Below are 15,962 nucleotides of genomic sequence, written 5' to 3'. Positions count from 1 at the left end.
AAGATCTGGCACTGACATTTAGGAACAACAGTGTAACCACACAAGCATTACCGTGATTTGGTCTTGACTCCCACCCCTCCCACAGTTCAACTCAGAGCCATAACAGAGTGTGGTTCCCCTGGTACAACCATAATGCACCAAGAGTGAATGCTGGCCCCAAACTGATGTGCAACCACAGAATATAGTTATGGCAGTTTATAAAATGGGATTAAACCTCATCACAACAGCAAAATGAATACTGGTTTTGGCCCTGTTTACCTGAAGAAATGTCTCCATCTCTATCATTCAGTCCGGACACTGAGATCCAGCTCCAAGAGCCTTCTGGTAGTTCCCTCATTGTGAGAATTGAGATTACAGGGAACCAATTCCCATCATCCCTGACCACTGGAGCTGCTAGCTAGGGATGATGGGAGTTGTACTCCAGAAACAGCTGGAGACTCAAGTTTGGGAAACTCTGACTTACTTTCCCAATGTAAGTGGAGAGAGCCACTGCATAGGAGGAAGGTCCATGAAAAAGAACCTCAAGTGATGACTGCAGGGCCTGAGGCAATTCATATGGGGAGAAGGAGTCCTTGAGGTACTGTGGTCCTGAGCCATTTAAGGCTTTATAGGTCAAAAGTAACACTTTGATTTGGGCCCAGAAACTAATTGGCAGCCTGTGTTGTTTAGCCAGGACTGGCATTATATGCTCAAACAGTCTTGCCCCAGTGAGCAATCTGGCCGCTGAATTCTGCACCAGCTGATGTTTCTGAACCATGTTTGGAGGCAGCCCCACATAAAACATACTGCAGTAATCTAACCTAGAGATTATGAGAGCATAGACAACAGAAATTAGGTTCTCTCTGTTTGGATAATTAATTAATTAATTAAGTGATCCAGTGTGCTCAGCCATCAATAGCTGAATGCAATCCCTCAATATATAACAACAACAACAATTTATTTGTACCCCACCCATCTTACTGGGTTGCCCTAGCTACTCTGGGCGGCTTCCAGCATATATATAAACATAGTAAATTCAATTATCTCATTGATTAGAGGGGAGGAATAGCAAAGGAAATCAATTCCATCAACTGAAAAACTCCCTAGATGCATTTTAATAATAGAGCTATTTAATACTTTTAAAATCAGAGCTGTACACATTATTTAAATGCTGACATCCCTGCTGTAAATAAACCATTGTCTGCCTGACTTAAGTAACACAGTGAACAAACAAATCTGTTGCTGAACAGGAAATCTCCACTAACCTGCCCTTAGCTGGATGTTTACTGCAGGTTCTCCACCGTGCACAGAAAAGCACTGCAACCCTCACCCTTTGGAATTCATCTTGAGACAGGATGAATTCATTCATTACAGAGGAAGAAGTGTTATGCCCCTCAACTTTACTTCTCTCCCTGCCACACACACATCTTGCTTGGGGGTCATAACTGGACTGACAGATGACAGTCTACTTGAGATTTAGAGATGGAATAGGGTGCATGTTCATGCACATAACTATTCATGCGCTATGGTTTGGTACTGCATCCAAACAAGATCAATAGAATTCATGTGGAAAGAGTTCTTGTGAGCAGCATACAGTCTGTAATTATACCAATTATTTGGAATTTTTCTTGAGTTTTCTGGCTTTATGCATGCTTTTGTGAGCATGCATAAACAGGACTGGCCTAAGACATTTTGTTGCCCGAGGCAAAGGACAACACCATCCCCCTCCGTTCCAAATCAGAACTGAACTGGTCTGAGCACTGAATCTTATTTAAACATGGGTGATGTGATAGCATCTCCTCCTGCTCTTTAAGCAGCAGGCTAGTTTAGGGGTTCCAAGACAAGCTGTGCTGCGTACACAGTTCTGCCCTCCAAAAGACGGTGTAACCAGGGGCTTAAGAAGAACAAGAAAGTAAACACACCTCTCATTATAAGCAGACATGTTTCTGTTGCTGCATGAGGAACCTGAAATCTTGATGAGATACGCAAATGTGGGGCTATGCAGATTGTAGCTGAGTTCCTAAAGACTCCTCTCTTCCTCCAGCCTGGCTGTGAGGAGGAGACTATAAGCGTCTGCTTCCATTTTAAATCAATTGCACTTTGCTAGTTCTGCAGTGGGTAATCTGCATCACACAGACCTCTGGACCATCCCCATGAATGAGATGTCATCCAACACATGCACACCAACATAAAGGTTTACTTAAAAGGAACATATACTCAGCATTCCAATACAGAAGGACCTAGGACCTTATCTGGGCATTCAAAATACAGGGTAATAACTGCGTGAGGCAGGAGAGTGAGGCCACACTTACACACCTCACTCTCACTGCCACACCCCACATAATGCCCTCCTCAATACTGTCCACATGTTTTGGAGAAAGTCTGCAGCGAAGCAGTCTGCTAATTTGTGTAGGTTGCACCCTCTCAAGATTTCATCTCACGGTCATTGCATTCTCACAGTTAACTCACATTTGGTATGCTGTCCTGTTGCAGACAAGTTCCCAAATGTACACTGGGAGGAGGTCAATGTGGGGCATGAGGGCAGGCACACAATGGATGCAGAGTGATAATTGTGTGAGGCTCTACCCTCTTGCCTCGCACAATTATCACTGCAGGGTGTGTCTTGAATAGCTTAATAAGGCTACTGAGATCTCACTGAAGTAGAAGAAGCAGGCATCTGTGTGATATCTCTTGCAACAGCTCTTGCTTCAGCTTGCAAATCAGTTTTTATTCATGGCTTTGACCATCAGCTCCAAGCTCCACCAAAATTGCAGTAAATTATTGCTTTTGAAAAGTAACATAGTTTCCAAAAAGTCATCTCTAGATTATGGGTAATGAATGCCACAGTGATGTGGTGTGGAAAATGTTATGCAATGCATTTTTTCCCCATTTCTAAAAACCCACCCCTTCCTGGGGGAAATAATTCATAACACAATGAATGGCTACAATGCTAATCAAATCAAACATTTTCTTCAGGTGACCCTTACTAGGAAGCATGCATGCATATTTAATATTAGTATCAATGCATAGACTTCTTTTGAGTATGATAAAATTACTATGTTCACAGTTTTCCATGCCTACATTTTTCTTTATATGTAAACCATGCTCTTGAATCGCTGTATCTTGAAACCATTCACAAGTATTTGAAAGAAAATAATTTCTAAGCAAAGCTTTTCTGTTTGATTGAAAAGAAATGTAAACCACATTGACACAGCAATCCTCACTAGGGGCTGGGGAAATGCAGAGCAACAGATCCTCTGCTGCAATCAAAGCCCTGCTGGACAGAAGGTTGGAAGCGCGCTCGTTCGCTATACCAGGCTGGTGCAGCTGAGGGTACCAAGGATTGGGTACCTTGGGGAATGTGCAGAGCTTAGGATCCAGTGGATCCCAAGCCTCTAGTACCCTGCTTCAAACACTCCATTTTCAAGTTATCTCTGGCTACCTCTGTCATGAGGACTACTGGCGGTAGCTACCGAATTTTTCGCTCTATAAGATGCACTTTTCCCCTCCTAAAAAGTAAGGGGAAATGTTTGTGCGTCTTATAGAGCGAATGCAGGCAGGAGGCTCTGCTCAGCGCTCCCTTTAAAGAGCCGCGTGGAGTGTATGTGCGGCTCTTGGGGGAGCACACTCTGCGTGCTCTTTAAAGGGAGCGCGGCTCTTGGAGGTGCCTTAGCCGTGCGCAGACTCTCCCGGGCAGGGGATAAAGGCTCCCCTTGTCCGGGAGAGGCTTGCTTGTGACTATCCCATAAGCCAGGGCTATCCCATAAGCTGTGCAGCAATCCCGCTTGCTGTCATGGCTTCTGGCATTCAGAATATTTTTTTTCTTGTTTTCCTCTTCCAAAAACTAGGTGCGTCTTATGGTCTGGTGCGTCTTATAGAGCGAAAAATACGGTAACTGTTTGGGCAGAGCTGGGCCATCTGCCATCTGGTTTTCCCCTTCATGGGTGGATAGAATGGTATGTACCATCCTAAGTACTCTCACACGATGCTATCTAAAGTGTGCTTTATCATTATTTCCCCCTATTTCAATTCAAATAATCTGACGATGGAAAAAACTTTCCAGATATTATATAGAATATCAAATTAATATAAACTTTTTTAAAAAAAACGTTTACTAACCTGAAGTCAAATAAATATTCTAAATCAGATCTCACACTATTGAAGCTATTGGAAATCGCTGCACACCCCTGGGTCAATGCCACCATCCTGGCAATTGCTGAATACGCAACAACATATTGTTTGAACATGACAAGTTATCAAAAGGGGTGGTAACTATTTGCACTCCAATTAAGATAAGGATCAGTGTAGGGAAGCAACTTTCTGCAAATGTTATCACTGGGAACCACAGATGGAAAATTTGATTTGCACGTACACACAGCTCACACATACATATTCTGGATGACATAGCCAAGCCTAGATACCTGCATAACCATATTGGAGTAAAGGACTAATGTATAGAAGAGAATTCAACAGCAAACCCCATAGACACAACAAAACCAGTTTTTTTGGAAAGCAAAAAAAGAATGATCGATTAACTCCATTTCTGTTGTTGCCACATTAAATAAGCGAGCTAAGTGAAGTTCTTTTCTTCTTCTTACTTTTTAGGACAACTACCAAGGAGGACAATCCTAGAAGAGTTTTAGTGGACCGTCTAGAGGGGCTGGGAGCTGGGGGCACTGTCATACAGTGGTTCCGCTCCTTCCTCCTGGGCCGTGTCCAGAAAGTGGTGGTGGGGGATGAGTGTTCAGACCCCTGGGCTCTCACTTGTGGGGTGCCTCAGGGTTCTGTCCTCTCCCCCATGCTTTTTAATATCTATATGAAGCCGCTGGGAGAGATCATCAGGGGGTTTGGACTGGGTGTTCATCAGTATGCAGATGACACCCAGCTCTACCTCTCCTTTAAATCAGAACCAGTGAAGGCAGTGAAGGTCCTGTGTGAGTGCCTGGAGGTGGTTGGAGGATGGATGGCGGCTAACAGATTGAGGTTGAATCCTGACAAGACAGAAGTACTGTTTTGGGGGGACAGGGAGCGGGTTGGTGTGGGGGATTCCCTGGTCTTGAATGGGGTAACTGTGCCCCTGAAGGACCAGGTGCGCAGCCTGGGAGTCATTTTGGACTCACAGCTGTCCATGGAGGCGCAGGTTAACTCTGTGTCCAGGGCAGCTGTCTACCAGCTCCACCTGGTACGCAGGCTAAGACCCTACCTGCCCGCAAACTGTCTCGCCAGAGTGGTGCATGCTCTAGTTATCTCACGCTTGGACTACTGCAACGCGCTCTACGTGGGGCTACCTTTGAAGGTGACCCGGAAACTGCAATTAATCCAGAATGCGGCAGCTAGACTGGTGACTGGGAGTGGCCGCCGGGACCACATAACACCGGTTCTGAGAGATCTGCATTGGCTCCCAGTACGTTTCCGAGCACGATTCAAAGTGTTGGTGTTGACCTTTAAAGCCCTAAACGGCCTCGGTCCTGTATACCTGAAGGAGCGTCTCCACCCCCATCGTTCAGCCCGGACACTGAGATCCAGCGCCGAGGGCCTTCTGGCGGTTCCCTCATTGCGAGAAGTGAGGTTACAGGGAACCAGACAGAGGGCCTTCTCGGTAGTGGCGCCCGCCCTGTGGAACGCCCTCCCATCAGATGTCAAAGAGATAAATAATTACCTGACATTCAGAAGACATCTTAAGGCAGCCCTGTTCAGGGAAGTTTTTAATATGTAATGCTGTACTGTTTTTAACACTGATTGGGAGCCGCCCAGAGTGGCTGGGGAAACTCAGCCAGATGGGCGGGGTATAAATAATAAATTATTATTATTATTATTATTATTAGTGCAACGAGAAAAGACAAACATTTTGGGTTGTCTTCAACTAAATCCTATTCAGAGTAGACCCACTGAAATTTATGGACCTAAGTTAGCCGTGTCCATTAATTTCAGTAAATCCACTCCTGAGGATGATTAACATTGGATCCAACCCTTCACTTTTAATTCTCCCATATGACAACAGTGGAAAAAATGAGAGATGGTATTTGGAGCAAAGCAAACTTTGCTTAGTGGCATTTTGGAGTTGTGCTATTCAAACTTACTTTTCTGATGTCATCTAAAGTGTTGATCTCTGGAGACAGGCCACCATGAACACACAGGAACTGTTGGTTCATCAGAGCAGCCAAGGGAAGGCAGTCAAAGGCATCCATGCAGGCATCATACACACGTTCTGAATACTTTATTTTACCTTTTGGATAATAAGATAGTATCAGAAAAAAGTACTTGAGAAGAGGGAAGAGTACTGTATTAAAGAATTCAGACCTAAATTCTGTGGGCCTGTGAGAACCAGCTTTTAGTCTCAAAGACTAAATTATTAATATTGACATATTAATCTCTTCCCATATATTTTCTGCACACTTTTGCAAGTAAATAATTTATGGTCTTCCGTTGGAGAGATAATGCAGTTTCTATGAAAACAGGGACGCAAACACTGCCACTCCTTTCCAACCACCACCACCACCAATACATCATTGGACAAGGGGGTCTAGCATACATTCAAATCCTCTGCTTTGATTGTGACTTGGTTAATATTCAGTGCTACTGATTCATGGCTTTTAGGTAAAGATGTTCAGTCAGAACCTGTTGGGCAGCTAAGATAGCCATTAGCTAACCTTTCCCAGTTGACCATGCCTGCAGAATTTAGGCTGGTGTGCAAGGGTGAATGAACTTGCCACCTTCCTTTAGGCAACAGACAAAGGTTGATCTGCTCATTTGAGTTTTTGGCAGTTAACTTTGGTGGCTTAATTTAATTTATTATAGTTCACAAGGATTGTCTGTCCAGTTTCGCCTGAAAGGCTTTTGAATTAGTTGTTTCCTGCTTTCGTCTATCATTTTAGAGTAATTGGGCTTTTCATTCTGTTTGCCATTTTGTTTTATGATATTTTCTAGTTTTAAAAGATTTTATTAAGCTTCCTCGAACACCATTAGGCAAAAGCGCCGCATACAAATCCTTTAAATGGATAAATATTAAGCAAATCTTAAATGATGAAATCATGAATGCGAAATGTCATGGAGACTAATGAACATTTAAAGTCACATTATATATAAAAAACCCACCATATCAACAGTTCTCTAGTCATCCTAGAAGGTTTCTCCAAAGAGCTATAATTTCATTTTAGATTCTATTATATATTCTCCTGCCCTTTGAAAGGGTAGGTCAGTATAGACACCGCCACCACACATCTTCTTAATGATTTGCAGAAACATCATTATGAAATAAATGAGATTGTTCAATTAATTTGAAATGTTAATTTATAAATATGCATATTAAAAACTCAGTAAATTACAAATCGTTCAAGTCAATTAACAACCTTTTTATCCTCCACTCTGTAAAGGAAATGTCATTGTACATTGTTCTGTAGGTCATGTTTTCCCAAATGTGGCCACTGTGGATTTTAATGCAGCTCTGAAGGCAAAAGGTGCATGTGGTGGTGGAGCAGACCACATGAAAAAAGAGGTTGGTACCCAGGTGAGGGAACAAAGTTACAAGAGGGCAAGACCAACTGCTGGTAACCCTGCCCCTACTCTGGACCCAAGGGCCAACTATATGTATAGCTGCCCTATTTAAGTGCACCTCTTTCCTGTTAGTGTAATTTGTTTTAAACTGTTCTTAATATTGAATTTTAAATGGTTGTAACCCACCCTGACCCATCACTGAAATGGTGATGATGATATGGTCCTAAGTTTCTACCTCCAATTTCTAGGTGTGACCTACTGCCCTGTCACATTCTCTAAACTCCCAATGCCTGTCAAGTCCTTCTTGCCATCAGATGGCGATCAGACTAACCCTCCAGCTACCCTGTTTGGATCATGATCACTCTGCTGAAAGACCACAGTGGTTTGGAACAAACACAGGACAGTAGAACTCTATGTTGCAGTCCTGTATCCAGAGCAACAAGGTAAAGTCTATGGGCAAGGCATGATTGTATGGGCAAGGATCGTACACCAATGTTATGAGGACTAAGTTGTCTATCATATTGCAGCTATTCATGAGCATAATTCCCTTTAAACTGAATGCAGGTTTAAAGATGGCTTTTGTTTACTTGTCTTAGTCCTGAATAGACGTTTACCATCTCCAAAAAGAATATTAGAAAAAGAAGTAATTTTGACTCATACTTACATTCTTGTTTAAATGTGAAATACTCTGTTAAATGTCTACATTCATGATTCCCACGCAGTAAAAACAGTGTTTTTGGATAAAGAATTTTCAAGGCCCACAAATACAGCACACACTGTGAAGAAGAAGAAAGGAATGATGCTGATTAAGGATGAAGAGTGCATTCTGTTTTACAAAAGACAACATATATGACGTGTTTTTTAAAATATTAAAACATTTTCTAATTACAATGCCCACTCATTCAGAAGCTTACCAAAACTATCAAACATTTTTAATAGCTGTGTGTTGTGTACGTTCTACAGCAAGCTTGGCTTAACTAGTCACCATGATGTTTTAATATTTCTTAATAGTAAATAATGTGGACATTTATTTTCACATAATTTGTTCCCACCCCTTTCCCAAGCTCTCTAAAACCCAGGAAAACCATATCAGGAAAAAAATAACACAACTGGGTAGACAGCACAACACTAATTAGCTAGGAAAGCATATCGTACAATTATCAGTGCTGCCTAATAGCTGTTTAAACAGAGCATTTGATTAGCATTTTATGAAAGGAAATTCATCTGCAAAGCTATGTGGAGAAATAAAACAATTTTGTATGATATAAAATCTGTAAGTGATCTACTAAACTATACTAAAATCTTAGGATTGTGTCCAATGCTGCACTACAACAGGACTTCCATATCCTCTCCGCTCTGCATGCAACCCCAGAATCTGCTCTAGAAGGTCTCCTTCAGGGGCTTGGATGGACACAGAAGAGGAAGAGGAAATTCTGTTGTTTCTGCATGGAAGCAAAGAACCCAACAACATGATTCAATTCTCCAGATGCACAGCAGGCAATACACAGTTGAAGAGTTGCTTGGCTGCTTTCATTTTTCATTTGATCTGTTTTCATAATTTACTTCTATATCCATGATGCAGCAGCCTTTTGAGGTGAAGCAACGGCCTTAACTGTGGTTTTCCAAGGATTTGTGATTTTCAGACAACAGCAAACCACGTTTTTGCACTAGTGCTGTGCCAAACCTTGGGTGTCTTCCCCGTTTCAAGAAGAGATGCCTGACCAGGAGTCATTCCAAGGAGCTGTACTGCTCTAAGTGAGTGAAAGACTTTCTCTAAATGAACAAAACCACCTCAGCATGCACACTATAAGCAGGAAATGGAAAAATATAAATTTTCTGCTGAGAAATTTCACCTACCAGCTGCCCTTTTCAAAGCAATCTTTGCTTCATTCCAGCAGCCCTTTGAATGGGGTGTGAAAGTTTGGCACAACACCAGTTAGCACAAACTGTTGCTTGGCAGCCCCTTCAAAACTATGGTTTGTAAACTAGTGTAAGTTCAGACACTACTTTGGACACTTTTTATGCAAAGGTGGGATATAAATGTAACAAATACACAAACAACACAAACCATCATTTGGTTTTTAAAGGTTTCTGTCATCTCGGAATCTGACAAATTATCCCTTTTAACTGCTGACCAAGATGGGCCTTTAAAAATAATTTGTGATGCTTTTGGTAGGCTCTCTTTTGTTTTATCCCACTGATGTTGGAGAGAATCAAAAAATGATTTCATGCTCGTTAAAGACTACTTTATCTCCTTAAGTAGTGCATGTGTGCCGGGAGGGGGGCGGTGAAGAGAAGGGAGGGTGGTAGATCATATTCACCACATATAAACCTCACAAAATTAAATGAGACTTGAGCAGAGAAAAGAGAGGCAAACGTGAACTGGAGAACAGAGAAAGAAAAATGTAACTTTTGAAGTTGCTCTCTTTTAAGCAGCCCTATAGCTACTCTTATTGCCAAGTCATCTCTTCTTTAGATACTTGGAAAAAAATGAGGACAAAAGCTTCCCAGAGGCTTTATTTCATGCATGAGATGCTGATTAACAAAAGCTAGCACATTAACCTACAGCGCTCCTTCCAGTACTTTTTTAAAATTCAGAAGAGGGATTGGACATTTCCATAGGTAAAAGAAACATCCAGAAACACAGCATATAACAAACAATTTAGAGAAAGAACAAAAACGCTAGCAAGGGAGAAGACCGTAATCGTGTGGGAAAGCCTTCTAACTTTTGAAATGGGGAGGAGGCTTAATTTCAGGATGGCTTCTTAGGAGGCACAATCATGACGATCTGTGCAAGGTAGGGTTGGCGATATCCAGTTTTCAACGTTGTGATATATCACCAGCAAACCATTGTAATACAGTGATATATCTTGATGTCTGAAATAAGAAGGGCTGTGGAGAGAGGGAGTGGGCAGGAGGTGAGCCCAGAAAGAAGGGAGGAAGGAGGCAGCCTGCTTGCTTGGGATAAAAGACGAAGCCTACTTACTTGGGTGCAGGCAGGCAGACAGGCGAGCACCTTCTTGAGCTCCCCCTGCTAAGGCCATCACTCTTTTGTAAAGCACCACACTTCAGGACAAATTTGATTTACTCCCTGCATCTACCTGGCAACTCTTAAAACTCAGTGTGGTACAGAATTCTTAAGGAAATCAGCCCTGAGTGCTCACTGGAAGGACAGATCCTGAAGCTAAGGCTCCAATACTTTGGCCACCTCATGTGAAGAGAAGACTCCCTGGAAAAGACCCTGATGTTGGGAAAGATTGAGGGCACAAGGAGAAGGGGACGACAGAGGACGAGATGGTTGGACAGTGTTCTTGAAGCTACCAACATGAGTTTCACCAAACTGCGGGAGGCAGTGGAAGACAGGAGTGCCTGGTGTGCTCTGGTCCATGGGGTCACAAAGAGTCGGACATGACAAAATGACTAAACAACAACAACAATGGTACAGAAGCAAGATTTAGCCCTGATGCATTGAGTGCAGCAGACACACCATATCTCCTGCAAAAGTCATGTGGCTTCTTCTTCTTGAGACAACTCATCAGGTGCCTATACACATCAGTATGTAGCAGGCTAAGCTGTGTTCTAAATCCAGTAAGACATACGTGGGACAAAGAATGAGGAGCACACACAATGAGGGGAAAGCCTTACATAGTACTAAACTAGCCATTCACAACATTAAACTGAGTTTAATTCAACAGAAAATGCTTTTTTAGATGGGATACCAACATGCCTGAAGCCCAGGGGCATCACATGACTGCTGGAGATGCAAGCAGCCACAAGCAAACCTCTATCTCATGTACTATGAAACTGCCCAGTAATCCACCCTTTCTGGAAGTAAGTACAGGCTGTTCTGTTTTACTTAAATACACAGCAAAGAATTCTAGCTCACAGCTCTAGGTTGTGTACACACAATACATTTAAAGCACATTTTCTCCCCTCGAAGTATTATGGGCACTGTAGTTTGTAAAGGGATGGTGGGGATTGCAACGCTCTGAGGGGTAAACTACAATGCCCAGAATTCTTTGAGGGAGAGAATATTCTTCAAATGTGCTTTAATGGTGTAGAGTGTGCACAGTGCCAGAGCTGTATCACTTCTGTCGGAGCACAAGCAAATTTCCCAAAGTGGACAGCCGTACCTTAAACATACAAGCGAAACAACACGCAGAGTTTAAAGATGCCCTTAGTACGTAACAATGTGTTCGTTGCACCATATAAACTGTCTCCCTGAACTGAAAAGCAGTGATTTCCCCCCCCTTCATTTCTTCTGGTTTGTGTAAGCCTGTCACTACATAGTGAGTCACAGACTTCCTACCACTGAATTTTTCTACTGTCACTCCTCTTCTTATAAGGCTTCACTTTCCAATAAACGAACTAGCTGACATGTGAGACATCCCAGTTGGTCGTTGTTGTTTAAACATAGAAATCCAATGGCTGTTTGCATGCTTAGATAACTTTCTCACTTGCTCAGATGGGTGCGACACACAATAATGTGATACTACTTTGCAAGAGAGAGAGAGAGAGAGAGAGAGAGAGAGAGAGAGAGATTTGGCACTGATGCTGCCCCCAACCTTATCCCCCTCTGTAATATCTAGCTCATTTTACCCATATTTTAACATTATCACTATATATACAATTCCTTGCCCCAACTTTTTATCACTGACTGCCACTGGTGGGCCTGGAGAAACCCAGTGCATAGTATAGTCAGGACTAGATGTTCTGCAACTGAGTGGGAAACCTGACATTTTTGGCAGCAGCCCCTGCTCTTTGCAACATGCAGTTCTGCCCTTGTCTTTTGTTCAAGAGATATCTTCGTTATTTCTTGTGCCCATTCACCGTGGCTTCTCATTAATGTGTTGAATCATTTCCTTCATATTCTTCAGTGGGTGTTTTCATTTCTTTTGTGGTTATAGCCTACAACAGTGAAAGCACTTCCATCTGGCTAGCTTTCTTTTCCTTTTTGTCACTGACTAATTGAGTGACCTCAGGCAAGATTCCCATTCTTCCAAGTATCTCAGCATATTTATCCATGTGACAGATTACATATCATAATATTGATTTACCACTCAAAGATGCTATGAGGCTTAATTAAAGTGTTTTGTGTTGATTCAATTGAAGGCTTCTGGAAAATGCACAATATCTTTTATGATGAAGGCTCCACATGGCAATGGTTATTAAATTGTGACCACAACAACTGTAGCATTGTTAAATGCAATTATTTAGAATTTGACATAGCCACCTATTGCTAAGATTTACACTTCTCTTCTATGTCAGAGCAAGTCAACAACTGATGGCAATGAATCCTAATCCAGCCCTCCAATTCCCAGAATGCAACCTTCCCTCCATTCTTCTCTTCATACTGTCTGAAACTGTTTCTTAAGCAATGGAAGGGAATAGTAAATATGAAGAATTGAAAGGTTCCCTTTGTTGCTATCCCAGTCAGTGTTAATTAAGCAGGTGTGTGTGTAGAGATTGACTAAGTGCCCTCACTCCCAATAAGCACTTGCCTGGGCTATCTAGAATAAGCACACACGGCTACTGACACACAGTAACTTTGAATTACGTAGTTCAAATAGTGGCCCTATTCTGAAACTGAGTCGAATATGTGGACATCAGGGAGGTTCAAGTGAAGTACAGGGACAACTAATTTTTGAGAGATGGAGCAATGTTCCAAGAGATGTTGTCAATTTATTTCTTTTGCAAATGGGATCATGTGCAAGTAGGTAAATAGGTACCGCTTTATAGCGGGAAGGTAAACGGCGTTTCCGTGTGCTGCTCTGGTGCTGGTTCGCCGGAGCAGCGTCGTCACGCTGGCCACGTGACCCGGAAGTGTCTGCGGACAGCGCTGGCTCCCGGCCTCTAGAGTGAGATGAGTGCACAACCCTAGAGTCTGTCAAGACTGGCCAGTACGGGCAGGGGTACCTTTACCTTTTTAAGTTACAGGAAGCTGCCAAGCCAGACACTGCCCCTTGTAGGCCACTATTATCTACATTAACTGGAAACAACTCTCCCCAAGGATTCAGACAGGGGTGTCTCTCTGCCCTACCTGGAGATGATGATGATGATGATGATGATGATAATTTTATTAATTTTACTCCATCCATCTGGCTGGGTTTCCCCAGCCACTTTGGGTGACTTACAGCACATTAAATATTGCAAAACATCAGACATTACAAATTTCCCAATAAATTTCCATTCAGATGTCTTCTAAAAGTCAGATAGTTGTTTATTTCCTAGACATCTGATGGGAGAGTGTTCCACAGGGCGGTGCCACTACCAAGAAGGCCCTCTGCCTGGTTCCTTGTAACCTCACTTCCCATAGTGAGGGAGCTGCCAGAAGGCCCTTGGAGCTGGACCTCAGTGTCCGGGCTGAACAATGGGGATGGAGATGCTCCTTCAGATATACTGGGCCGAGGGCTTTAAAGGTCAGCACCAACACTTTGAATTGTGCTCGGAAACGTACTGGGAGCCAATGTACCGTATTTTTCGCTCTATAACACGCACCCGACCATAACACGCACATAGTTTTTAGAGGAGGAAAATCAGTAGGCATGCCACCCATAGCCATTGCCTCCATAACACGCACAGACCTTTCCCCTTACTTTCTAGAAGGAAAAAAGTGAGTGTTATGGTGCAAAAAATACAGTAGGTCTTTCAATACTGCTCTTATATGGGCTCGACAGCCACTCCAAGTCACCAGTCTGGCTTCCGCATTCTGGATTAGTTGTAGTTTCTGAGTCACCTTCAAACATAGAGCACATTGTAGTAGTCCAAGCAGGAGATAACCAGAACATGCACCAATCTGGTGAGACAGTCTGCGGGCAGATAGGGTCTCAGCCTGCGTACCAGATGGAGCTGGTAGACAGCTGCCCTGGACACAGAATTGACCTGCGCCTTCAGAATGACTTCCTGGCTGCGTACTTGGTCCTTCAGGGGCACAGTTACCCTATTCAGGACCAGGGAATCTCCCACACCCGCTTGCCCCCTGTCCCCCTAAAACAGTACTTCTGTCTTGTCAGGATTCAACCTCAACCTGTTAGCCGCCATCCATCCTCCAACCACCTCCAGACACTCCAGATGTTGTAGACTGAACCCAGGACCTCTTTCATGCAAAGCACTTGCTTCATCAATGAACTGTAGCCCTTACTAAAACGTTAAGGAGCAGAACATTTCAATTGGCCTGGGATAGCTCAGTAGGTAAAGCCTGAGACTCTTAATCTCAGGGTCATGTGTTTGAGCCGCACGTTGGGAAAAGATTCCTGCATTGCATGGATTTGGACTGGATAACCTTTGTGGTCCCTTCCAACTCTACAATTCTATGATTCAAAGAAAAGGGAACTGTGGTTTTGCTGTTAAATGGTCACATATCTAAAGGACAGACAAAATAGCTGCCTGCTTCTGCCTGATTTTTTATATATATACTAATTTGTTATCAGAGAATCACATGAAGAACATGAAAGTTTCTTTTTACCATCTGCTGAATATTTCCCAATTACACTACTGTTTTGTTTTGTCATCTGCATGCTCGTTCATCATCTCTAGGATTCATTACCAAAGCATATACTACCAATTTCTTAACATGACAATATGATAATATTCATACTTGCCATGTTTTCCTTCCAAATGGCTCACCCACCTTGTCTTTGAAGGAATGTTCATTAACCTTACCTTGTTTGAGAAACTGACGATATCTTTTTTGCAATTAGGCATGCAGTTAGGATTCATTTGGGTCTGTCAATGACGGGGAATTTCTGCACGGGCCTGATTAGCTCAAATATTTACCCAGAATTCCCAAGATAGACAAAGTCCCCACTTTTCATGGTGTATTTGAGAGGAAGCATGACAAATACTTCTTGGGACCCTGGTAGAAGTGTAATGTGACCAGTCTCTTAATCCTGGCTGAGAAATCTGGGGCATGGCATGGAGTTGAAATTGGATTGATTAAAGGCTAACCTTAGCTAGAATGAACCATGAATAGTGCTGGTGTAGCTCAGGGATGCAAAACCTATGGCATGCCTGACATTGTAGGACTACAACTTCTGACCACTGGCCATTCTGGCTGGGGCTGATGGGAGCTGTAATCATTTCAACAACTTCTGGAATGCCACATACACTGAATTCTCACTTGTTATTTTGATACCTGCTATCATTCCAGTTACATAAGCGGGTAGATTTAATCCCTTACAGTAACACACTTGTTTTCTATGCATTGCAAGTCTTTCATATGGGGAAGCAATGACATACGCAAACCACCATTACCCCAGTATGAAGTATAGAATCATAGAATCATAGAATTGTAGAGCATGAAGGGACCATGAGAGTCATCTGATTCAACCCCCTGCAATGCAGGAATCTGTTGCCCAACGTGGAACTCGAACCCACAACCCTGAGGTTAAGAGTCTCATGCTCTACCGACTGGGCTATCTCAGTCCCAGTAAACATTGCACCAGTCACTCACTGTCAAGCATATCAGATTGGTTAAGGAATGTGCAGTA

At 42.8% G+C, this 15,962-nt stretch overlaps 1 protein-coding gene across 2 annotated transcripts in view; it reads right to left on the bottom strand.

The window, feature by feature from the left end:
* PPP3CA (protein phosphatase 3 catalytic subunit alpha) overlaps positions 1-15,962 on the bottom strand; it is a 184,246-nt gene that overhangs the window by 43,313 nt on the left and 124,971 nt on the right. For both annotated transcript variants that reach the window (XM_053403963.1, XM_053403964.1), the window contains exons 4-5: positions 8,138-8,249; positions 6,060-6,205 (exon numbers count right to left, since the gene is read on the bottom strand). In XM_053403963.1, coding sequence (XP_053259938.1) covers positions 6,060-6,205; positions 8,138-8,249 — 258 coding nt within the window. The remainder of the gene's footprint in view (positions 1-6,059; positions 6,206-8,137; positions 8,250-15,962) is intronic.

The sequence above is a fragment of the Podarcis raffonei genome, chromosome 9 (genome assembly GCF_027172205.1).
Source record: "Podarcis raffonei isolate rPodRaf1 chromosome 9, rPodRaf1.pri, whole genome shotgun sequence".
Taxonomy (NCBI): Eukaryota; Metazoa; Chordata; class Lepidosauria; order Squamata; family Lacertidae; genus Podarcis; species Podarcis raffonei.
Note: the sequence above shows the minus strand (reverse complement) of the source record. Positions and strands in the feature narration are given on the sequence as shown.